A 24,211-nucleotide genomic window follows, 5' to 3' on the forward strand; every position below is an offset into this window, starting at 1 on the left:
TGTGAATCCCCCAAGCACCCCCACACACACCACTGTTTGACTTGAGGAAAGAGATAGACTGTGATGGCATTGTCTAGCTTGGAGGAATGGAAGGGAGTCAATAAAGAGTCCCCTAAATTAAAGCCATTAATAATAATCAACTGACACGAGAGCATTTCCAGCAGCTGCAGCATTTTACTTTTGTAAGAAAAGATTTTGTTTCCTAAGCAGATGTGAGGAACTGAGAATGGAATCATGCAGGTGAAGGAGAGTCTGTGTCTATTGTTGGCCCTGCTGCACTGTAGAGGGCGCGCTGACTCACTTCCGACCCCTTTCTGCCCGCTCCTCCAATGGACACCTCTTGCCGACTGCCCCACTGCTCTTTGGCATGTGTGACCTCCCTGCCCATTCTGCACCCCACCCCCCTCCCCCACCCGCAAGTGTATTCCATCCTGTTGTCAGTCACGTGTTGTCTGCAGCCCTGCTCCCCTTTGCCCTTTCTGAGGTCCCCCCTCACCCACCCCCGCCAGTATATTTTGAGCTGTGGGTCACCTCTTTTCCTCTTCACTGCTGCTCTTTTGCGTGTGTGACGCACCCGGGCAATGTATTTAGGATCATCCAGCTGTCAGTCACCACTTGCCCATTGAGGATAAATGTTATATTCATGGACTGGAAACACTGGGATCTGTTTCTGGGTTGCTCTCAGTTATATTGTTTATTCATTCATTGAATAATTGATGTCAGTGGATATTTCACCGTGTTCTTGACCTGCTCCCTGAACTTGGACTGAGTCATCCCATAAATGAATGCGTTTGTGCAGCAACTTAAATTCATCAGCATCCAGCAGACTTGTTGAAATATATATTCAGAATCGTTGTAACTCCCGGGAGCTGGTCCGATTATGGTATAATAAAATAAATCTATAACATACACCAACCACAGAAGTATAAAGCTGCTGGAAATGGTGAAGAGTAAAATCACAGACTTCCTTCTGCTCTCCATCTCTGGGTCACTGTGTTTCTCTCCCTTGCTCTGAACCCTCAGCCCCTTACGGATACGACTGACTAAAATGTGTCTGACTGTCAGAGCGTTCAGCAACAGAATTAAAGCGAATGGTAGCAAAGGGGTTAAAACTGTAGTAAACCAGTCAAATCCCACCCATCCGGGCTCAGTAAAAAGGCTAGACTTTGCAGTACAGCCCCATGGTACACTGTCAATTATGTCTCCAGGTTCATATGTAAAGTAGAATGGGACATTTTTTAAACAGAACAGAATGCAGTATGTTGATCGAATCACTGCCGCAGTTTTCTTGGTGCAATATTTTGTTTTCAGCTTCTGGCAACAAATGGCCACATGTCGATCAAAGGTGAAAGTAACAGTGAACCAGACAGAACAGTCAATGGCTGCACGGAGCAGGACAATGATAACAGTACACACAGGGGTGATGCCCAGGAAAGATCCCGGGAAATAATAAAAACTGATCCTGTACAATATGACCTGAGTGATAATGATCAGTAGATCCGCCGTTGCCATGGCCACCAGGTAGAGAGTGGGACAGGTGGAGAGTCCACACTTTCCCCGGGACAGGATCACAATCGCCAGTAGATTCACTGTCAGAGAGAGAAGGGAGAAAAGACTGGAAATTACTGATCAAATATTCTCCGTGTCAGACCCAAAGCAGGACTTTAGCACCAAAAACAGGTGGGTTGGAGGCGGTTCAGAGGTTGAAATTTAAAAATCTCAAGCTCAACTCCAATCCACTTCCCACCTGCCCACAACTGGGATTAACGGAGTTGGGAGAGGGCATGGGCAGACAACCACTACCAGAATGCTTATTGGCAGTTTCACCACTTCAATGAGGCTGGAGGTATCTGATTTAAACTGTTTTCCAGGTTTTACTATGACTGGCCATGTTTCCCTGTTATACCCCATTCCACACAAAGGTAATGGCATTCGGAACCATTCCGCACCCGGGTCCGACACTCCCCCGGGAGCAACACATCAGATCCCACTACCCACTACCAGGATTGGACCACCCCAGGATTGGACCCTCCTACATCAGATGCCCCCAAAGGATTGGATCACCTTATGGCATTTAAACACCCCCGGGATCAGATCACCACCCCCCCAAAATCGGTCACCCAAAGGATCAAGACTATACATCGAGTCTTGGATCAGACAGTCCCACCACCCCCTCCACCTCCCCGGACTCAGACCACACTCCAGGATTGGAGAACCCTACCCAAGGTTGCGGATCAGACACTCGCTCTACCTCTCCCCTTTCCCTTCACCATGTCAGACTCAGGTCACACTCCAGGATATGAGACCCACTCCCCGTGGTTGAGAATTAAACACTCCCCATTACCCTTCCTGTCTCCAGGCTCAGATCACTCTCCAGGATAGGCTAACCCTCCCGACCTTGACAGCTCAACGATTGGAGATATCTCCACTCTCTTCCCATTGCAGTTAGTGATTGGACACCAGCCACACCCTCCCCAATATTAGGCAGATTCCCCCATGCCCCGGGGTGAGTATTTGGACGGCCCTGGTCCTGGGGCCTGTTCCACTGTCCTCCCTACCCGGCTGGAAGCCAAGCCTGTCACTCAGGCTCACTTCAGGTGGGGAACTGTCAAGGGTAAAAGAGGCAGTCTGTGGAGTTCAAACTCTGTTCCCCAACGATGTCACTCACCCCTGTTAATATCTAGGCCTAAGCATCGGAGAAAAAAATATATAAATACTGAAAATCTGATAAAATAGGAGAATGTTGGAAACACTCAGCATGTCAGGCAGATTCTGTGGAGAGAGAGAAACAGAGTCAACGTTTCAGGCAGATGGTCTTTTATCAGCATTGAAAGATGTAAGAGATTAACAGTTTTAAAGTTATCACAGAGCCAGGGAAAAGTGAGATAAAGGGGAGGGAAAAAAGGGACAGGTCTGTGATTGGGTGGAGGGCAGGAGTGATTTAATGACAAAAGGGATGATGGTGCAAAGCATATGGGAAATTTAAAAACAGGATGGATCCAGAGGAGGTGTAAATGGTTCCATCAGAAAAACAGGGCGGGAGGGGAGCGGAAAATCTGGCAAAGTGGAGAAGGCTCCAGTGTTCCTGAAAAGTGACAGACAATGTTGCATAGACCAGCCTGGCAGCTGTGTACCAATAGGGGATTCTCACCCCAAGCACCAGCCCACAATCCTTCCACTCCCAGTGGCTCTGGTTCAGGCATCTTCCATTACCAGCACCAGCCGTCCAAGAAGGTGAGAGCAATAGTTATAATATGAAGCTTTTAATCTCAGTATTGTGTTCGACAGGCTATAAAATGTGTAATCGAAAGATCCACTGCTGTTCCACATTGTGTTTCAGTGGAAGAGTGTACGAGGTCGAGGGTAGAGCGGGAGATAGAATTAAAGTGAAAAGTCAACGGAACCTCAGGGTTATGCTTGCAGACTGAACAGAAGAGTCAAGCAAAGCAATCACTAATTCTATGTTTCCTCCTCTCCCAATGCCCAGGAGATACCATCGTGACCAGTGAATGCTGCTGCTAAATTGTAAGAAGTAGAAGCAAGTCCCTTTATCACCGAGAAGAATTGTTTGGGGCTTTGGTCAGTGGGAATGGAGGAGGTGAAAGGTCAGGTGTTACATCTCCTGCGCTTGAATGGAAAGCTGCTCTACAAAAGGGAGCGGATGTTCTGGATGATTGAGGGGTAGACCAGCATTTCACAAAGAGCTTGGGGACCGGAGGGAAGCAGTATATATGTTTGGTGATTAACTTAGCTGGTCGTGGCATAAATGTTGTCGGACATTGCATAGCATATGAAAGCTAGAAATCATAGAAAGATTAAGGCACAGAAAGAGGCCACTTGGTCCATCGTGTCTGTGCCGGCCGAAAAACGATCCACCTATTCTAATCTCACCTTCCAGCATTTGATCCATAGCCCTGCAAATTACAGTATTTGAGCTGCATATCCTGACTCCTTCTGAATGAATTAAGGGTCGCTGCCTCAACTACCCTTTCAGGCAGTGAGTTCCAGACCCCTCTGGGTGAAAATGTTTTTCCTCATGTCCCCTCTAATTTTTCTATCAATCACTTTAAATGTACCCCGTCACTGCACCACTGATGTTAGACTTACCGGACTGTAATTACCTGGTCTGTCCCTGCTACAATTCTTGAATAATGGTACCATATTCACTGTTCTCCAATCCTCTGGCACCTCTCCGATGGTCAGAGAGGATCTGAAAATTTGTGTTCGAGCCCCTGTCATCACCTCCTTTGCCTCACATAACAACCTGGGATACATCTCATCTGGGCCTGGGGATTTATCCACTTTTAAGCCCGCTAAAACATCTAATACTTCCTCCCTTTCAATGTTAATATGGTCAGGTATATCACAATCCCCCTTCCTGATCTCTCCACCTACATCATCCTTATCCAACGTGATATACTAATTGCTAGGGAAATCTTTACGATTTAGTTCAGTAACTTTACCCTTTGGTACTTTGCTACTCAATTGCTCGCTAACTCTGTTTCCATGTTTTAATGTCTATAAATCACCTCTGTTCCCAGCTTTAACTTTAGTTTGTGATTTGTAAGAGTTCAATTTGGTCAGTGCATGACGTCAGGTTTACATTCTTCCTTGCCGATTTGTAAGAAATAGTTAACTGACTCACTCAGCAGCTTGAGGATAACCAAATCGATGGTTGATAAATGAAATTCATTTTGATCCGAACTGGGTTAAATTCAAACCAAGTCAGACATCAAACATCCTTATACCTACACTGGGATGTAAACACCACGCCTCCCTCATCCCACCCCAGGTAATTGCTTAGTCAGGAGATAAAGGAGGGAATGAAAGATTTGTCCGATTTCACAGACTTTATCTTTCAGGACAACAAAAAACACCTTTCTTCCAACAGAATCTCCATGTTTTAGGAGAATACTTGGATTTAGTGCACAGGAAATTCCGTGTGCCTGATACTATGTATGGGTTCTTTGCAACAATAAAAACTAATGTTTCTGCTTGTATTTCAATAAAGTGCAAATATCTGGGTTGACAGGTTTTGATTTGTTAAAGTAGGAACAGGTGCTGCAAACTATCTCACTAACAACTGTCAAGGTAAATGTGTAACTTTCTACAACAATGTTAAATACCGGCTTTTCCTTGTTAAATAGCATCAGAATCTGGGAAAGTCTGTTCCTGCCATGGCTGAAGGTTCAAGCAGAGGGCAAGATTCAAAGTGAACAGGACAGAGGATGAGTAGAAAGAGGGACTTCGTGACCACCTATAGGGGTATTGCAGTCACAGGTGGAGGGAGTCCTTGAGTACTGGAACTGTCTGATAGATACCTGGCATTTGGGACTGAAAGGTGGATAGAGATGGATCTTCCTGAGCGACAGCGTAGCACCATGGGTCAGGGGACCATTTCGAGTGGCGTGGGGTGAGAAGCGAAGCAAAAGGGACATAAGAATATCAGAGCAATAGAGCTGGTAAATTCTCTCCCGGGGGGATAGAGAAACAGATTTGCAGACAGCAGCAGGACCTGAATGGAAAACGGTCTCACTGGTGCCAGAGGAAAGAATATCCTGGAACGTGTGGCATCATCTGTTTGATGAAAATGAGAGCAGAGAATAGTCATGGTCAGAACCAATAATACAGATAGAAATACATTTATAAGGGGAATATTAGGGCCTGAGCTGTAAACTAAAACAAGACATCATGGTGGTGATTTCGAGATTGTTTCCCACTGCGCTGTCTATGGATGGAAATATAAGGCAGGTGTGGTAGCAGTGCTGGTGCAGGAGGAAAGGCACGTTGTTCAGGCACGAAAGTGAGTTGAGGGGGAAGGGAAGGGAAGGGATGGCTGCGATCTGAACTGATCACCAAAAATGGATTTACAGGAAAAATCCATGAAGCCATTGAAGGACCATCAGCCTTTCTGACTGGATGGGTGAGCGGGAATATTCGGATCCGAGACTAGAGAGCGGAATTAATAGTATTGTTGGAACAGAAACATAAAAAAATATAAAATGGTGAAAATGTATTAGCAGGAGTAAGGAATGTGGCTTTGAAATTGTGAGAGGGAAATGCTGGGTACTTTTAAAATTAAAAAGTCAAAATTACTGAAAATTGGAGTGATTGTTGAATGTTTTGTCTGTGAATGTCCAAATTATTCAAACATATTTGGAAAGCCAGAAGTATGAGAGATGTTATCTACTATCTATTCGATAGAGCCTGGGTTTTTTCAGGATTCAGAGAGAAATGTTTCTGTTTTCCAGCACATTTTGAGGGGATAGAAAAAAAATGTGACCCTTCCAGAACTTTCCATTGCTCCTTCTTTGGCCTCTACAGCATCTCCCACTTCTTCCTGCCGCTATTGGCTGCTATTCCTTCAGTGTTTTGGGCCCAAACCTCGCTGCCTCTTTCTCATAATTTAAGATGCTCCTTAAAGCATATCTCATTGACCAATCTGTTGGTCATCTGTCCTCATATCCCCATAAGTGGAATGAAGGCAGTTTCCTCTGAACATTGTTTTCAAGAAGTTCTGCACTAAACTCTCAACATCAAGATTGGCTGGATGGAAGCTCTCAATTTCTTCAAAGAGGCCCACTTTCTCCGGATCAAACCGCTCTCCCTGAAAGTTGTGGTGAATTCAGGAGAAATCTCCCAGCTAATCCCATATCTCCAACATTCTGAGAGATCAACCTCGACACTGAATATCACTTTGATGTCACTATCAGCAAAAGAAAAGTCGTTGTTATCTCAAATATTTTGTCTGAAAAATCTGGTCACAGCTGATTCTGTCGGAACTTTCAAAAGGGAACAGGATATATACTTCTAGCGGAAAACATTGCAGCAATGTCGGGGAAGAGCAGGAGAGTGGGACTCATTGGCAGTGTGTCAAAACCTCCTTCAAAAGTGTTCAAAGCCACAGGTTGCCAAAAAGGGAGTCTACGTTTTAAGAAGTATATAACAACAAATTAACTTATAGAAATAAGACCTCCATGAATCTGTAGCCCAGTCTGCGGTGCACAAAGGAGAGAAATAGAGAAAATAAATTGTGTACAAGTTACATGACCAGATGCCATGCACGGACCACAAAGTTTGCTCCACATCACAGATCATTCTTTGAAAGAGTCAGCACAGACAGTGATGGGTGGAATGCTGTTCCGATTGATTCTCTGGCCCCTATTTTGCAGTCAGCAGTGAAGTTACTGTGCTTGCCGCTGACCTCGACCAAAAATGTCAACTTCCCGAACTTTATGATCCAGGTGAAAATTGTAATGGGATTCCCAGATGATTTCCTCAGGATGTGGGTCCCACCAGATCTCTCCGGCATAGTTCAATGTAATTGTAAACGTTAGAGCACGTACAGGAGTGAAGAGGAGACAGGCTCACGGAATCAGCCAAAACTAACAGCAGCATAAGGCATGTCCCAAAAGTTACCTGGAGCTTACAGGAAGGTGAGTAGTGTTTACCTAACCTATTAAGTCCTTTTTCGCTTAAAACTGGTGAGTAAAACTTTTATAAACGTTGATTTTTTTTAATTTTCCAAAACATTTTAAAAACGTTTAAATAAATGGCAAAGTGTATGGGACTGTTTGTAAAAAAAACATTGAGCTGACATAACCAACAGTTTTTAGAGGTGTGCGAAATAATTAACACTCATTAAAAGACATGGACGGAAACAAGAAATAGAGGGAACCAGAAAAATTTATATGTTGACTTGGAAGGAGGTGGCATGGAGAGTCGACGAATGGCAGAGGAGTTTGATTCATGAAACATGATCTATTAGAGCCGAGGAGCGCCAGGAGACAGAGAGCAGCAATGGCTGAGGAGTGGCGGGAGCCAGCAAGCAGCGATACCCGAGGAGCAGAGGAAGCAAGGGTGTGGCGATGACAGAGGAGTGGAAAGGACTGGTGAGTGGCAGGAGCTGGGACAGGGCCCAGGACCCGAGTTGAATGTTGAGGCGGACATTACTGGGAGGGTCCGATGTTAAGGCGGGGTTTCACTGAGGGAATTTGATATTGAGGTGACTTTTTATTTCTCAGCGGGTTGAATGTTGAGGTGGGCAGTACTGGAGGTGTTAATGTTGAGGTACTCTCAAACCCAGACAAGAAGTTTTGAACAGCGAAAAATGGAATGTGAGGACACCCGACCAGAGTGGTAAAATAGACATCTGCATGAAAGAGTTGTTTAGACTCAACATCAATAATTTAGAAGAAGGGTCACTGACCCGAAACGTTAACTCTGCTTCTCTTTCCACAGATGCTGCCAGACCTGCTGAGTGGTTCCAGCATTTCTTGTTTTTATTTCAGATTTCCAGCATCCGCAGTATTTTGCTTTTCGATTTTCTGATGATCAGTGAAAGAAACAAGAACAACATCAAGAAAGCCTTCACTTGCCCAAGTACAGCCATTAATTCAGATCATTGCCTGCTTGTAATGACGATGAAGAGGGGCAGTAACTGCAGTGAGACAAGGACACCAGGAGATGGAGATGGTGAGACGGGGCAGTAACTGCAATGAGAGAGGGACACCAGCAGATGGAGATGGTGAGGGGGGCAGTAACTGCAGTGAGACAAGGACACCAGCAGATGGAGATGGTGAGAGGGGGCAGTAACTGCAGTGAGAGAGGGACACCAGCAGATGGAGATGGTGAGGCGGGCAGTAACTGCAGTGAGACAAGGACACCAGCAGATGGAGATGGTGAGAGGGGGCAGCAACTGCAGTGAGCCAAGGACACCGGGAGATGGAGATGGTGAGAGGGGGCAGTAACTGCAGTGAGATGGGGTCACCAGCAGGTGGAGATGGTGAGAGGGGGCAGTAACTGCAGTGAGACAAGGACACCAGGAGATGGAGATGGTGAGAGGGGGCAGTAACTGCTGTGAGAGAGGGACACCGGGAGATGGAGATGGTGAGAGGGGGCAGTAACTGCAGTGAGACAGGGACACCAGCAGATGGAGATGGTGAGAGGGGGCAGTAACTGCAGTGAGACAAGGACACCAGGAGATGGAGATGGTGAGAGGGGGCAGTAACTGCAGTGAGACGGGTACACCAGCAGATGGAGAAGGTGAGAGGGGGCAGTAACTGCAGTGAGACAAGGACACCAGTAGATGGAGATGGTGAGAGGGGCAGTAACTGCAGTGAGACAAGGACACCAGCAGATGGAGAAGGTGAGAGGGGGCAGTAACTGCAGTGAGACGGGTGCACCAGCAGATGGAGATGGTGAGAGGGGGCAGTAACTGCAGTGAGACAAGGACACCGGGAGATGGAGATGGTGAGAGGGGGCAGTAACTGCAGTGAGACGGGGACACCAGCAGATGGAGATGGTGAGAGGGAGCAGTAACTGCAGTGAGACGGGGACACCAGCAGATGGAGATGGTGAGAGGGGGCAGTAACTGCAGTGAGACGGGGACACCAGCAGATGGAGATGGTGAGAGGGTGCAGTAACTGCAGTGAGACGGGGACACCAGCAGATGGAGATGGTGAGAGGGGGCAGTAACTGCAGTGAGATGGGGACACCAGCAGATGGAGGTGGTGAGAGGGGTCAGTAACTGCAGTGAGACGGGGACACCAGCAGATGGAGATGGTGAGAGGGGGCAGTAACTGCAGTGAGACGGGGACACCAGTAGATGGAGATGGTGAGAGGGGGCAGTAACTGCAGTGAGACGGGGACACCAGTAGATGGAGATGGTGAGAGGGGGCAGTAACTGCAGTGAGATGGGGACACCATTCCCACTGACCGAGAGAGAGAGAGAAACCCACACCGAGACACATATATTCACATTGACCAACTTAGACAGGTAAACACAAACACTTCCGTCTGTGTAAATAATGTTTTTACAAACATCAAAATCTCTCTTTTTATCCTTTCATATTTCACTCTTGGGGTTTAAATTTACTGTCAATCTGATTTCACAGGGACCAGAAGTTTTACTTTCCTTTTCCTGGGGGTCAGGGGGTTATGGGTCAATGCCAGTATCTGTGCAGTCTGTGACCCCTGACCCAGTGTTGTGACCCCGAGGGGGAACAGGGAGAGGGTTAGTCCCAACCTCTTAAAGGGACCCCGCACCGCCAGAACTGCTCCTCAGATTTAAACCTTTGAGTGAGTCAGGAGGAGTTTGAACAAGGATGGGAACAAAGTGACATTGAATCTTCAAATATTTATTTACTCAGTGATGTTAATAAACAGCAAATTATCTGTCAACCCAAATTCACACAAGTAAAATTGTGAATTCGGATTAATAATTTTAAAGGAGAAACTATTGTTAGTTAATTCCATTTAATTTGCTAAAAATTATCATCATGACCTTGTTTAGTTCAGTATTTAATATTAATAAAGCCCTTAGGAAGAGAGGAGGAGGCCATTCGGCCCCTCGAGCCCGTCCTATCTCTTTGAGATATTTTATTCCTCACCCTCTCCCTTACTGTGTGTGTCTCTCTCTGTCCCTCAGCCAGTCTCTCTCTATCGTCCTTACCTGTCTCTCTCCCTCCCTCACCCTGTCTCTGTCTATCTCTCTCTCACCCCGTCTCTCTCTCTATCACCCCATCTCTGTATCTTTCTTTCTCTCTCTCTCCCAAACCCATCTCTCTCTCTGTCTCTCCCTCACCCCATCTCTCTCTCTCTCTCTTACCCCATCTCATTCTCTCTCTCTCTCAGAACAGGACCATCGAATCATAGAGTACTATAGCACGTTAGGAGGTGATAGGATCAGTAATCTTAAAGGAGAAACTATTGTCAATTAATTCCATTTTATTTATTCAAAATTATCATCACGACCTTGTAATATTAGTAAAGCCCTTAGGAAGATAGGAGGAGGCCGTTCGGCCCCTCAAACTTGTTCCATCCCTTTGGGATATTTTATTCTTCACCCTCTCCTTCACCCGGTCTCTCTCTCTGTCCCTCAGCCAGTCTCTCTCTCTCTCTCTCTCTTCCCCCACCCCCCTCAGTCCGTCTCTCTCTCTCTCTCTCCACCAGTCTCTCTCTCCCCGTTTCTCTCTCCCTCCCTCCCACTCTCTCACTTGCCCTCCCTCTCCCCCTCCCACTCGCTCTCTCTTTCTCCCCCTCCCGCCCCCTCTCTATCTCTATCTCTCTCTCTCTGTCCCTCTTTCTCTCTCTCTCTGTCTTTATTTCAGTTCTTTCAGATATATGGATAGATTGTAGAGCTTGGGTTGTTCTTCATAGGCCCTTCCTATCCACTGTATCCAGGCTCTTCACAATTTTATACACCTCCATTAAATCTCCCCTCAGCCTCCTCTGTTCCAAAAAAAATAACTCCAGCCTGTCCAATCTTTCCTCACAGCTAAAATTCTTCATTCCTGACAACATCCTCTATAAATCTCCTCTGTATCCTCTCTCCTACAATCACATCCTTCCTGTAATGTGCTGACCAGAACTGTATGCAGTACTCTAGCTGTGGTCTAACTAGTGTTTTATGCAGTTCCAGCATAACCTCCCTGCTCTTATATTCTATACATCGGCCAATAAAGGAAAATACAATCGAAAATCCTGTGAGTAAAACAATCCCTATTGTTAAAAAAAACTGCTAACAATTGTCACAGTGCAACACAAGTGTGATTTATTAAACTTTAACACAACAGAGTTTGTTACTCAGTCGTGTAAAGTGAATTGCACTGTTACTGACCTTTACTCCAGTCCCTCAATCCCACTTCATCTCTGGCAATTGTTATAAGATTCACCCCATCCTTTCAAACATAAATATTACCCACATCAAACCAGAGCAATTAGAAATTGTATACAGCGGCTGATAGCTAGTAACAAGACTGAAGACATTCTCACGACCAGAAATGATTCCATCTCCAACCGAGACAAATATATATCTTTATTTATATTAATATCCATCCGTCCATCTGAATGGAGTCAAATGGAGGCCAGGCCTCTCCCATAACAACATTGTTTAACCATTTCACTTTTTATGACAGACTGAAAGCTTTCACCGATCTGGTCTCTATTTTACTCCAATTCTCTGTCTGATATTAATGAGTTGTTTATTTCTGTAGGATCTGCGATGACCTCTCCCATGACAGAGAATCCTGTGACAAGAACATCAGGTGAAACCTTTCTCTCCTGAAATCCCTGTTTCCTGTTTGTTTCTTGCTGTCTTGTTGCCAATTCCGTCTGGAGGGAGCTGAGTGAAAAGGCTGAGGGGATTTACGGGGAAGGAGGATTTTTTAAATCTCAAACTGTACCGGAGCAAGTGGAACTCTCTTCCACAAACGGCAATTGATGCTGAGCCACTTGTTAATGTTTAAATCTGAGTTTGATAGATTATTGTTCACCAAAAGTATTAAGTGATAAGGGGCCAAGACTGGTATATGGTCTTAGATCACAGATCAGCCATGAGCTTGTTTAATGACAGAACAGGGTTGAAGGGCTAAATGGCCTCCTTCTCTTCCTATATTCTATGACAAAATTACTGCTATCACTCTCTGTGTCTCACTCACCCTCTCGGTCTGTGTTTTCTCTCTATCTGCCTGTCTGACTCTCTCTCCTCTCTCAGAACGTAGAAAACCACAAATATCAGTCAGCCATTTTAGGTTTGTTCTGTGTTCTGTGTTCAAAGTCATGAGGGGTCCAGACAGGTTAAAAGTTTGGGACAGTTCTGGCAGTGCAGGGTCCCTTTATCTGAGGCAAAATTTTGTGGATGCTGGAAATCTGGAAACCATCTCTCTGTCTCTCTCTCTCCCTTTCGCTTTCTCTCTCTCTCCCTCCCTCTCTCTGTTTCTGTCGCTCTCTCACTCCAAGCCTCTGTCTGCCCTCTCTTACTCTCTCTGTCTCCCTTGCTCTGTCTCTGTCTCTCTCTCTGTCTCGCTCTCTTCTCCCTCTCTGCCTTTCTTTCACTCCCCTCCCTCTATTTCTCTCTCTCTCTCTCCCTACATGTCTCTCCCTCCCTCTCTTTCTTGCTCCCTCTCTCTGTATGTCTGTCTCTCTACCCCCCGTCACTTCGTCTCCCATTCCATCCCTCTCTGTCTCTCTCTCTCTCCCTCCCTCCCACTCTATGTCTCTCTCTCACCCTCCCGCTCTCTGTCTCTCTATGCCTCCCTCTCTCTCTCTCCCTCCCTCACTCTCTACATCTCTCTTTTTCTCTTTCCCCCTTTGTCTCTCTCTGCCTCCCTCTCTGTCTCTCTATGCCTCCCTCACTTCGTCTCCCGCTCTCTGTCTCTCTATGTCTCCCTCACTTCGTCTCCCTCTCTCTGTCTCTCTGTTTATCTCTCCCTCCCTCTCTCTGTCTCGATGTCTCCTCTTTGTCTCTCCCTCCATCCCTCCCTCTCTGTCTCTCTCTCCATCTCACTCTGTCTCCTTGTCTCCATCTCTCTCTCTCTCTTTCCCTCCCTCTCTCTGTTTCTGTCACTCTCTCACTCCATGCCTGCCTGTCTCCCTGCTCTGTCTCTCTCTCTCCCTGTTCCGTCTCTCTCTCCCTCTCTTTTCCCTCTCGCTCGCCCTCTATCGCGCTCTCCCTCTCTCTGTTTCTGTTACTGTCTCACTCCATGCCTGTCTGTCCCTCTTGCTCTGTCTCTCTCTCCCTCTCTTCCTCTCTCGCATCCTCTTTCTGTCTCTCTCTCTCTCTCCCTCTCCCTCTGTCTGTTTCTGTCACTCGATCACTCCATGCTTCTGTCTCGCTCCCTCTCTACCTCTCTCTGTCTCCCTTGCTGTGTCTCTCTCTCACTCTGTCTCACTCTCTTTGATGTCTCACCTCTCTATCCCACCCTCTCTCTGTCTCTCTCTATGCCTCCCTCACTTCTGTATCTAACATTGACCAAGAGACAGAACACAGAGAGTAGTGGTGAACGGTTGTTTCAGACTGGAGGGAGGTATAGAGTGATGTCCCCCAGAGGTTTGTATGGAACCACTGCTCTTGCTGATGTATATTAATGACCTGACTTGGGTTTCCAGGGCAGAACATCAAAGGAGTGTGAGCTGTGAGGAGGATGCAGAGAAACTCCAGTGTGATTTGGACAGGTTGAGTGAGTGGGCAAATACATGGCAGATGTGGATAAATGTGAGGTTATCCACTTTGGTGGCAAAAACAGAAAGGCAGATTATTATCTGAACAGCGATAAATTGGGAAAGGGGGAGGTGCAGCGAGACCTGTGTGTCCTTGTGCACCATCGCTGAAGGTAAGCATGCAGGTGCAGCAGGCAGTTAAGAAGGCAAATGGTATGTTGGCCTTCATAGCGAGAGGATTCGAGTACAGGAGCGAGGATGTCTTGCTGCAATTATACAAGGCCTTGGTGAGACCACATCTGGAGGATTGTGTGCAGTTTTGGTCTCCTTATCTGAGGAAGGATGTTCTTGCTCTGGAGGGAGTGTAAAGAAGGTTTACTAGACTGATTCCTGGGACTAACGTATGAAGAGAGATTGGGTTGATTAGGCTTGTATTCGTTAAAGTTTAGAAGAATGAGAGGGGATCTCATAGAAACCTGCAAAATTCTAACAGGACTGGACAGACTAGATACAGGAAGGATGTTCCCGATGGCGGGGGGAGTCCATGACCAGGGGTCACAGTCTAAGGATAAGGTGTAAGCCATTTAGGATTGAGATGCAGAGAGATATCTTCACCCAGAGAGTGATGAACCTGTAGAATTCTCTACCACAGAAAGCAGTTGAGGCCAAATCATTAAATATATTCAAGAAAGAGTTAGATATAGATCTCAGGGCTAATGAGATCAAGGGATACAGGGAGAAAGCGGGAAGAGGTTACTGAGTTTGGATGATAAGCCATGATGATATTGAATGACGGAGCAGGCTCGAAGGGCTGAACGGCCTACTCCTGCTCCTATTTTTCTCTGTTTCTATAACACAAAACTTTGGAAATGTAGTAAAGAGAGAAGAGAATAGTAGCAGACTTCAGGAAGCTATTGGCAGTCTGGTGAATTGGACAGACACACGGCTGGTTAACTTCAATGCTGAGAAATGTGAAGTGATGGATTTTAGAAGGAAGACTGTGGGACAGGCAATATAAACTAAATGGTACAATGTTAAAATGGGTACAGGAACAGAGAGACTTGACGTTCTACCCACAGTACGTTACACATACAGGAGCAGGCAGTCTCTCTGTCTCTCTGTCTTTCCATTTCGCTCACTCTCTTTCTCTTTCAATACCTATCCTGACTTTTCTCTGAATACTTCTTGGTTGAGTAGGCTCCTGAAATATTTCAGTCTCAATGTTTAAAATACAGCTGACGTTTCTTTCTTTCAATTCAGACATTCCTGCATTGTGGAACTGTCAGTTATCTGTGCAGAGACAGGATATCGGGGTGTTTGAATGAAGTTGAAGATTTTGTTTGATTGAATATGCTGTGAATTCGATTGTGGATTGAGTCCCTTGCAGATACACACAACTGAAGGTCTTTACAGTAGATGTCCTGAGAGATTGAAGTGGTTCACAATGTCTGACTAACATTAGACACATGAAAGAAAAAGATTGGGGACAATATACGATAGCGACGTTTAAGAGGCATCTTGACAAACACATGAATAGGATGGGAATAGAGGGATATGGTCCCCGGAAGTGCAGAAGGTTTTAGTTTAGGCAGGCATCAAGATCAGCGCAGGCTTGGAGGGCCGAATGGCCTGTTCCTGTGCTGTACTGTTCTTTGTTCTTTGTTCTAAAATGCAAAAGCTGAGACAGTCAGTCAACAGTCGGAAGGTGAATGTCTTTTGTGAATTTGAATTTCTCTGAAAATAAAGAATAAATCTGGAATAATAAATCCTCCAAGATGAAATGATTCACTCTCACTGCTCTGACACTGATTTACCTTCAAGTAGCTTTTCCCAGTCCACTTTTTCTAACTTGCCTTCCAGCGGCCCAGCTTCATTCCCGAAAACTAAGTGTAGAACTGACCCATCTCTTGTTGGCCTTGCTACGTACTGGCCTAAAATAGTTCCCTGAATGCATTTGAAAAATTCTGCACCCTCGCTACCTTTTACACTAGCCTCAGTTATCAATGCACTAGTTAGGACTGCACTAGACCCCATCTTACACATGGCCTTGTGTCTGTTATAAAAATTGGTTTAAAATGTGAGAGGTGTATGTGGCCCCGCCCTCCATTTTACACATCTGGTGAGAACACCCTCCATTTTATACACAAGATCATAAGAAATAGGAGTAGGAGGAGGCCATTCAGCCCCTTGGGCCTGCTCTGCCATTCAATAAGATCATGACTGATCTGATAGTGGGCTTAACTCCATTTTCTTGCCTATCCCCCATAACCTTTGACTCCCTTGTTGCTCATAAATCTGTCTAACTGAGCCTTGAATATATTCAATGACACAACCTCCACTGCTCTCTGGGGAAGAGAATTCCAGAGTCTAACCAACCGCTGAGAGAAAAAAATTCCTCCTCATCTTTGTCATAAATGGGAGACTCTTTATTTTTAAACTGTGCCCCCTAGTTCCAGACTCCCCCACAAGTGGAACATCCTCCCAGCATCCGCCCTGTAAAGTCCCCTCAGAATCTTGTATGTTTCAATAAGATTACCTCTCATTCTTCTAAACTCCAATGTGTACAGGCCCAACCTGGTCAACCATTCCTCATAGGACAACCCCTTCATCCCAGGAATCAGCCCAGTGAACCTTCTCTGAACTGACTCCAGTACATCCAGGCCTGACCATTCATTCACTTTCAAAACTGCCAAACACCTTAATAATTCCCTCTCACTCTGTTTATCCCATCCAATATTTCACACCCTCCTCTTTAACTACACTGTCTGCATCGTTCCCCCTCTTTTATGAAGACAGAGACATGGTATTCATTAAGAACCATGCCCACATCATCCACCTCCACAGGTAGGAAGAAGGAGGAGAGGCAATCTAAACTAAAGGATACAGTTATAAAGGGGCTAACGTTATATGCCTCTTCCTTTGCTCTGATATAATCCTTGATTTCTATCGTTATCAACGGTTGGAACAATTTACTGAGGTTCTGTCAAGGTCCATTCACATTCTTTATCTGTGTCTCTCTGTCTCAGAGAGATGGTGAAAAAACTATTGTTTCATTCAGTTAAGTTTGATGTCAATGTTTCCCCAGGACGTTGATGCTGGTGGATTCAGCGATGGGATAATGCTTTGAATGCCATGGGGAGGTGGTTGGATTCTCTCGTATTGCAGATGGTCATTGCCTGGCACTTGGGTGATGTGAATGTTAATTGCCACTGGTCGGCCCAAGCCTGAATGTTGTCTGAGCCTTGGTGCATGTGGCTCTGGATTGCTACATTATCAGAGGCAAATACTGTGGATGCTGGAAATCTGGAAACCATTGAGCTGAATCGCTAACTCTATTTCTCTCTCCACAGATGCTGCTTGCCCTGCTCAGTATATCCAGCATTTTCTGCTGGGATCTCAGCTGAAGATGGTTGGGCTGAGGACATTACCCTGAGGAACTCCTGCAGTGGTGGCCAGGGACTGAGATGATTGACTTCCAACAACCACAACAATCTTCCTTAGTGCTCGGTATGATTCAAACCAGCAAAGTGTTTTCCCCCTGATTCCCACTGACTTCAATTTTACTCAGGCTCCTCGATGCCACACTCAGTCAAACGCTGCCTTGATGTCAAGGTCAGTCTTTCTTCCCAGTAGCAGACAGGTGTGAATCATTCCCTTTGACCCGTTGTGTACTGAACATGCTCTGCTTCTTCACAGCCTGATACAGGACTGTATACGGCCGATTAATGTAGCCCATCAAACACTCCATTGAATGCTGGAACAGGGTTGTGGAGTTAAATTGCATCCTCCTCTTCCAATATCCGATGTTAAATATCCTTCTTTCACTCTCAGTCACCCTGTCAGTCTATGTCTCTCTGTTTCTCACTTTCTGTCTCTCACTGTGTCTGTTTCTGACAGTGTAGAGTGAGATTCTTTCTGTATCCACCCCATGATCTTCCTGCCCTGGGAATGTTGGATGGGACAGTGTAGAGGGAGCATTACTCTGCATCTAATCCATGCTGTACCTGTCTGGGGAATGTTGATGGGAGAGTAGAAACAGAGAGGTCTGGGACCAGGGTCCTCATGGGGAGGACTTAACGGTGCCTCATAATAGACCCGTTAGCAATATTAGTGCTCCATGGATGAAAGGGGCAGTGGCTGAGTGGATACGACATTGGCTGAGAGAGTGGACAATGGTTGTTTCAGACTGAAGGGAGGTATATAGTGGAGGTTTATATTAGAACCACTGATCTTTTTGATATATACTAATGACTTGGACTTGGGTTTACAGGGCATAACTTCAATGTTTGCCAATGTTTGTGTCATCTGCAATGTAATAAACAGGGGAGTAGTAGCAGACTTTAGGAGGATAGAGGCAGTCTGGTGAAATGGAACACACAAGAACAAATGAATTAGGAGCAGGAGTAGGCCATTCGGCCCCACGAGCCTGCTCTGCCATTCAATGGCTGATCTGATTGTGACCTCAACTCCACTTTCCTGTCTGACCCCCATAACCCTTGACTCCCTAATTGATCAAAAATCTATCTAACTCAGCCTTGAATATATTCAATGATCCAGCCTCCACTGCTCTCTGGGGAAGAGAATTCCACAGATTAACCACCCTCTGAGAGAAAAACATTTCTCCTGATCTTAGTTTTAAATGGGATGTCCCTAATTTTTAAACTGTGTTCCCTAGTTCTAGTCTCCCCAACAAGTGGAAACATCCTCTCAGAATCCTCCCTGTCCAGTTCCCTCAGGACCTGAGATGTTTCAATAAGATCACCTCTCATTCTTCAAATCTCCAGTGGGAATAGGTCCAACCTGTTCAACCTTTCCTTGTAAGATAACCCCTTCATCCAGGAATCAGCCTAGTGAACCTTCTCTGAACTACTTCTGATGCAATTATATAATTTCTTAAGTAAGGAGACCAAAACAGTCCACAGTACTCCAGATGTGCTCTAACTTATGCCCTGTACAGCTGTAGCAACCCTTCCCTACTTTTATATTCTATTCACCTTGCAATAAACAACAACATTCCATTTGCCTTCCGAATCACTCGCTGTACCTGCATAGTAACATTTTGTCATTCATGTACCAGGACACCCAGATCCCTCTGCTGTACAGTTCTGCAGTCTCTCTCCATTTAAATAATATACTGCTTTTTATTCTTCCTGCTAAAGTGGACAAGCTCACATTTTCCCAGATTATACTCCATCTTTTTTGCTCACTCACTTAACCTATCGAAATCTCTTTGTAGACTCTTTATGTCCTCTTGACAGCTTACTATCCAACCTATCATTGGACAGACACATAGCAGGTTAACTTCAATGCTGAGAAATGTGAAATGATGCATTTTGGAAGGAAGACTGAGTGATATAAACTAAATGGTACAATGTTAGAATTGGTGCCAGGACAGAGAGACCTGGGATTTCATCAATGTTACCTTTTCTACCATAAAGCTCAATTTGGGGCTTGGAATCTGTGAGTTGTAACTTGCTCCTCATCCTGAAATGTGTCGGGAAATGTGTCAAAAGCTGTTTCCATTCAGACATTCCTGCATTGTAGAAATGTGAGATATCTTTACAGAGACAGGAATCAGGGGGGTTTGAATGGACTTGCAGGTTTTGGTTGATGAGATAAGGTGAGAATTTGATTTGTATCCCTTGCAAATACACAGAATTGAAGGTGTTTACAATTCACCACATGAAGGGAACAATATACAAAACCTGAGACAGTCAGACAATAGCAGTAGGAAAGTGAATCTCTTTTTAATGGTTTTAATTTGAAGGCCTGAGCTGATGATTGAAAAAAGCAGGAGTTCAAATCCCACACTAACTGCTGGGAACTTGAATTCTGATTTTTTCTTTGAAAAAACATAAATCTGGAATTAAAAACCTCTAGGATGGAATGATTCCCTCCTGTCTGCTGGTACAAAGCCTGTGTGTGTCTCAGTTTTACTGTATTTATTAATGATTGAAGATGATGGGGAAGAATGCCACATTCCCAGGTTTGCCATTGACACAGAAATAGGCAGCATTGTCAGCAGTGTAGCTAGAAGCATAAATTTACTAAGAGATATTAATGTCTCACGTGAATGAGCAAAACTGTGGTGGATGAATTTCAATGTCAGCAAAAAAGAACAGAACAGAAACTTTATAGATATGAAAAACTAGAAACACTGGAGGTGCAAAGAGACTTGGCGGGGGGGGGGGGGTGGGGGTGGGGTGGGAGTTCCATGTCCATTTGAGTGCAGTGTAGATTTACCAGAATGATAACTGGACTCCAAGGGTTAATTACGAGGTGATATTACACAAGCTAGGTATGTATTCCCTCGAATTTAGGTGGGTCAGGGCTGATTTGATCAATGTTGTTGAGATATTAAAGGGAATTGATGGGGTAGTTTGGGTAAAACTATTTCGGTAGGTTGGGGAGTCTGGGACAAGTGAGCATAGTCTAAAAATGAGAGGCAGACATTTCAGGAGTGAAGTTAGGAAACACTTCTCCACACAAAAGGTGGTATTCGTTTGGAAATGTCTTCTGCAAATACTCATTGATGCAAAATCAATTGTTCATTTTTAAATCAAAGATTGACTTTATTGAATTCCTTCTGGAAATTTAAAAATACTTCTGTTGCTCTTTGTCCCTCAGTCACTCTGTCTGTGTGTGTGTGTTTCTGTCTGTCTGTGTGTGTTTCTGTGTCTGTATTTGTGTGTGTGTCTCCAACAGTTGCTCTCTGCTCTCTCAGAACCTCAGTAAAACTATACATACATCTGTTTACCATTTTAAGTCATAGATTGTGCATAGATCTTTGAATGTGGCAGGGCATATTGAGAGAGTAGTTAGTAAAGTATGTGGGATCTTGGGATACAAAAGCAGGGAAGTTTTGGTGAAACTTTATAAAGCTCTGGCGAGGCCCCAACTGGAGAAAACTGTGTCCAGTTCTGGTCACCACACTTCAGGAAGGATGTGAGGGTCCTTGAGAGGGTGCAGAGGAGATTTACCAGACTGGTTCCAGGGATGGAGAATTTAGTTACAAGGTTAAGGTGGAAAAGCTGGGTTAGTTTTCTTTAGAACAAAGGAGATTGAGGGGAGATTGAGGGGAGATTTAATAGAAGTGTATAAGATTATAACAGGCTTCGATAAGTTAAACAAGGAAAAGCTGTTCCCATCAACAAATGTTACAAGGACTTGGGGACACAGATTGAAAGTTTTGTGCAAAAGATGCCGGGGGGAATATGAGGAAACACTGTTTTACACAGGGTGGTAATGACCTGGAACTCACTGCCCACAAGGGTAGTGGAAGTGGAGACGATCAATGACTTCAAGAGGAAGTTGGATGGTCACCTGAGAGAAATAGACTTGCAGGGCTACGGGGATCGAGCCAGGGAGTGGGACTGACAGCATAGCTCTGTGGAGAGCTGGCATGGACTCGATGGGCTGAATGTCCTCCTTCTGTGTTGGAAATGACTAAATCACTGTAAGACTCAGTGGTAATGAATGGAGTGGACGGAGAACCACAGTCTGATATTTTAAGCAGCGACTTACGGACACAAGGTGTATTGTATTAACTTACAATGCTTACTGTTATAACCTTGTAATGTATCACCATAACTGCTAGACTAACCTTTTTACATGTGTGAAATTCAGTGGTTCACTCCATATCATATTTTAGTTGAATTATTTGAAGTAACACAAAACCCTGAAATGTAAATACTGAACTCAGTAAGTGTAAGGTGCGGTGCCCAAGAGATCAGAAAGATTACTCACCCTTGGCTGAATGTTTTCAGAGAAATTTAAATAAAGCAGCCAGTTTAACAAGTAATAAAAGCAGAAAATACAGGTAACATTCCCCGGTTTAGGTAATATCTGGGATTTCACACTTTGCCTTAGTTTGTCTAATAAACCGTTTTCAGGGCTGACTAATGGACTCGGTACGAATAGACCAGCTTTAACAATAATAAGAGGCCAATCAACCTGCCGTCTCTTCATTCAATTTACTCACATTTGTTTCCTAACCCTTTCTGCCTTTTTACTCACACATATTCTCCCTCTCGCTAATAGAGAATAAATGTGTCTGAAATCAACAATTCTAAAAGGCCCGAAACCTTCCGTTGTGTAAATCCTCCTGGGGCATAAATGAACAGTATATTAATCTCATCTCTGTGATTATAACAACTCAAACATGACCACTAGGAGGCCATTCAATCCCTCTGTGTCTTAAACCCATTGACCAGCCTTTACACATTGTCTAACTCATCAGTCAGGTCCATCAATATGTTTTCACTTTTCAAATACACCCTCAGCATCCACAGTCGTTTCGGTGAGGATCCAGATTTCCACTTTTCTTATTGGGAGAAGTGCTTCCTGACATCACCCTGATCAGCCTAGATCTGATTGTAACTTTATAACCCTGGTCAATAGTAAACTTCAACAGAGATGCAGTAGAGTGTGAAAACAGGTGACCTGCTGTGTGAGAAGTAAAAGATAAACACCTTAGCAGAATCTCAGAGGCTCAGATATAGGTTGTGCCGAGGCAAATTAGCTGGATGTTAAGGCCACATCATTTCTACTTGCTTTTACCAGGCGTTCACATTCGAGCTGATAGGAGTCCGAGTGTGGGAAGTCAGAGATTTTGAGATTCTGACCTGGTTTGGGTGGACAGATCGTTTCCTAATTGGACAATTCAAACAATAGTGAGGTCACGATTGAATGAACTCAGTCTCCAGAGGCTTTTCTATGACCAGAAAATATAAGAAGGGATTCCATGGTCAAAACTCTCTGAAACTATTCTCAAATTTGAAGTTGGTAAGAAGTCCTGAGATGTACTTGTTAAGATAATGTATCATTTAATTCAACATCACACAATAACAATTCTCATCAGTACTGTTACATCATCCAGGAGGCAGTGACACAGAGGTGAAGTTTAATAAAACATTTCCAAGTGGAAGTCATTATACAAATCCAGGTGAGTACAGGTAACAAGTCCGTTCATCGACCCCTCAGTTTCCTCAGGATGTTTCACAGGGTCATTGCACCTTTTCACAATCTCATGGTTTACAGTCTCAGGTGATTCCGTTTGAAAATTCAGTCCACAGTAAGTACACAATGTTTAATTTCCATGGTAACACCAGTACCTGCTCCCATGCTGGTGCCAGAAACACGTTAAGTTCAGGATCCTTAAACACTATAAATGCTCACGATCACCCAGACAGAACAGTAGGATTCCCGACTGGCACTTTCCCCATTTCTCCTCTCGCAGTGCTGACCCATCCTGGGTGCACCAGTTTCAGGAACCTCCCCAATAGGATACTCCCTCTGGGTGACCCCGGACACTGGGCATTGGTATCTATTGGACGGTGGGATCTATCCAAGCTGAACAGAGCCTGTCTCCATCCTGAACACACACAGGTTCACTTCCCAGCAGGGTCACTGGGTACTGATGCTGAGTGTGAACCCTGGATAATGTAATTCCCAAACCCAGGGATATTGAGTGTAATTACCAGTGTCCCACTGCAGCCCAGACTGAGCCCCACCCTGGACCCTTCCTGTCTGTACATTTCCCCAGTGCCCCATTGGGGAACATTCAGTCCCGGATATCCTGCAGAAGCAGCGCTGTGGGGCCGGGCGGCTGAGTCACGTGACCCTGTTGCTGGGCCTCTGATGTCACAATGGGAGATGACACTCGCTCAGCTCGAACTAGAAACAGTGAAACAGCCAATAGGAATTAAACCTGGAGCGCGGCCAATTAAAGGGGAAGGACAGAAAATTGGCCAAAAATGTTCAGAGAGAGAGACCAGTGATGTTTACAAATTGAAATGTTCACACAACCACATTCAGTCCGGGTCTTGTATCCTGCAGCGACTGCAGCTGATTCTTTCCATTTGAACTGAACCGATTCCCCCACAACCTGAAACAGATTAAAATTAAACAGGAAATAAACAGACTGAACAATAATGTAAATAACAGGGAGACTGGGATTAATATTTCAATAATAATTAGAGATATTACTGATAAGAGTGACTGAATCCCATTTATATTTTATTTATTACATTAAACATTAACACAAACACTCACTGGATCCACTCCAGATTCCTGCAGTTCAGTATGAGGTGGCGGAGAGCGGGGACAGATCGGTCTGTGAAGGAGTTTGATCTCAGGTTCAGAGACTTCAGTGACTGTTTTGTACTGAGAGCAGAGGCGAGATCCTCGACACAAGAATCTGTGAGACCGACACCCCATAGACTGGGGATCAGAGAGAGAAATAACAGGAATCAGTGTAAATCTCCAGTGT

General features: G+C 44.9%; 2 protein-coding genes across 2 annotated transcripts in view; both read right to left on the bottom strand.

The window, feature by feature from the left end:
• Positions 1-702: 702 nt before the first annotated feature.
• Positions 703-1,512, bottom strand: LOC137385250 (probable G-protein coupled receptor 139). The gene has a single exon (XM_068060235.1). The coding sequence runs from the start codon at positions 1,510-1,512 to the stop codon at positions 703-705; it is 810 nt and encodes a 269-aa protein (XP_067916336.1).
• Positions 1,513-22,859: 21,347 nt separating this feature from the next.
• The window catches only part of LOC137385118 (NACHT, LRR and PYD domains-containing protein 3-like), a 111,389-nt gene continuing 110,037 nt past the window's right edge, over positions 22,860-24,211 (bottom strand). Inside the window, exons 16-17 of the mRNA XM_068059912.1 lie at positions 23,995-24,162; positions 22,860-23,827 (exon numbers count right to left, since the gene is read on the bottom strand). Coding sequence (XP_067916013.1) covers positions 23,740-23,827; positions 23,995-24,162 — 256 coding nt within the window. The 3' untranslated portion in view covers positions 22,860-23,739. The remainder of the gene's footprint in view (positions 23,828-23,994; positions 24,163-24,211) is intronic.

The sequence above is a fragment of the Heterodontus francisci genome, chromosome 28, assembly GCF_036365525.1.
Source record: "Heterodontus francisci isolate sHetFra1 chromosome 28, sHetFra1.hap1, whole genome shotgun sequence".
In the NCBI taxonomy this organism is placed as follows: Eukaryota; Metazoa; Chordata; class Chondrichthyes; order Heterodontiformes; family Heterodontidae; genus Heterodontus; species Heterodontus francisci.

Coding starts and splice junctions, on each gene's coding strand:
- LOC137385250 (XM_068060235.1), bottom strand. CDS start 1,512: ATGGCAACGGCGGATCTACTGATCATTATCACTCAGGTCATATTGTAC.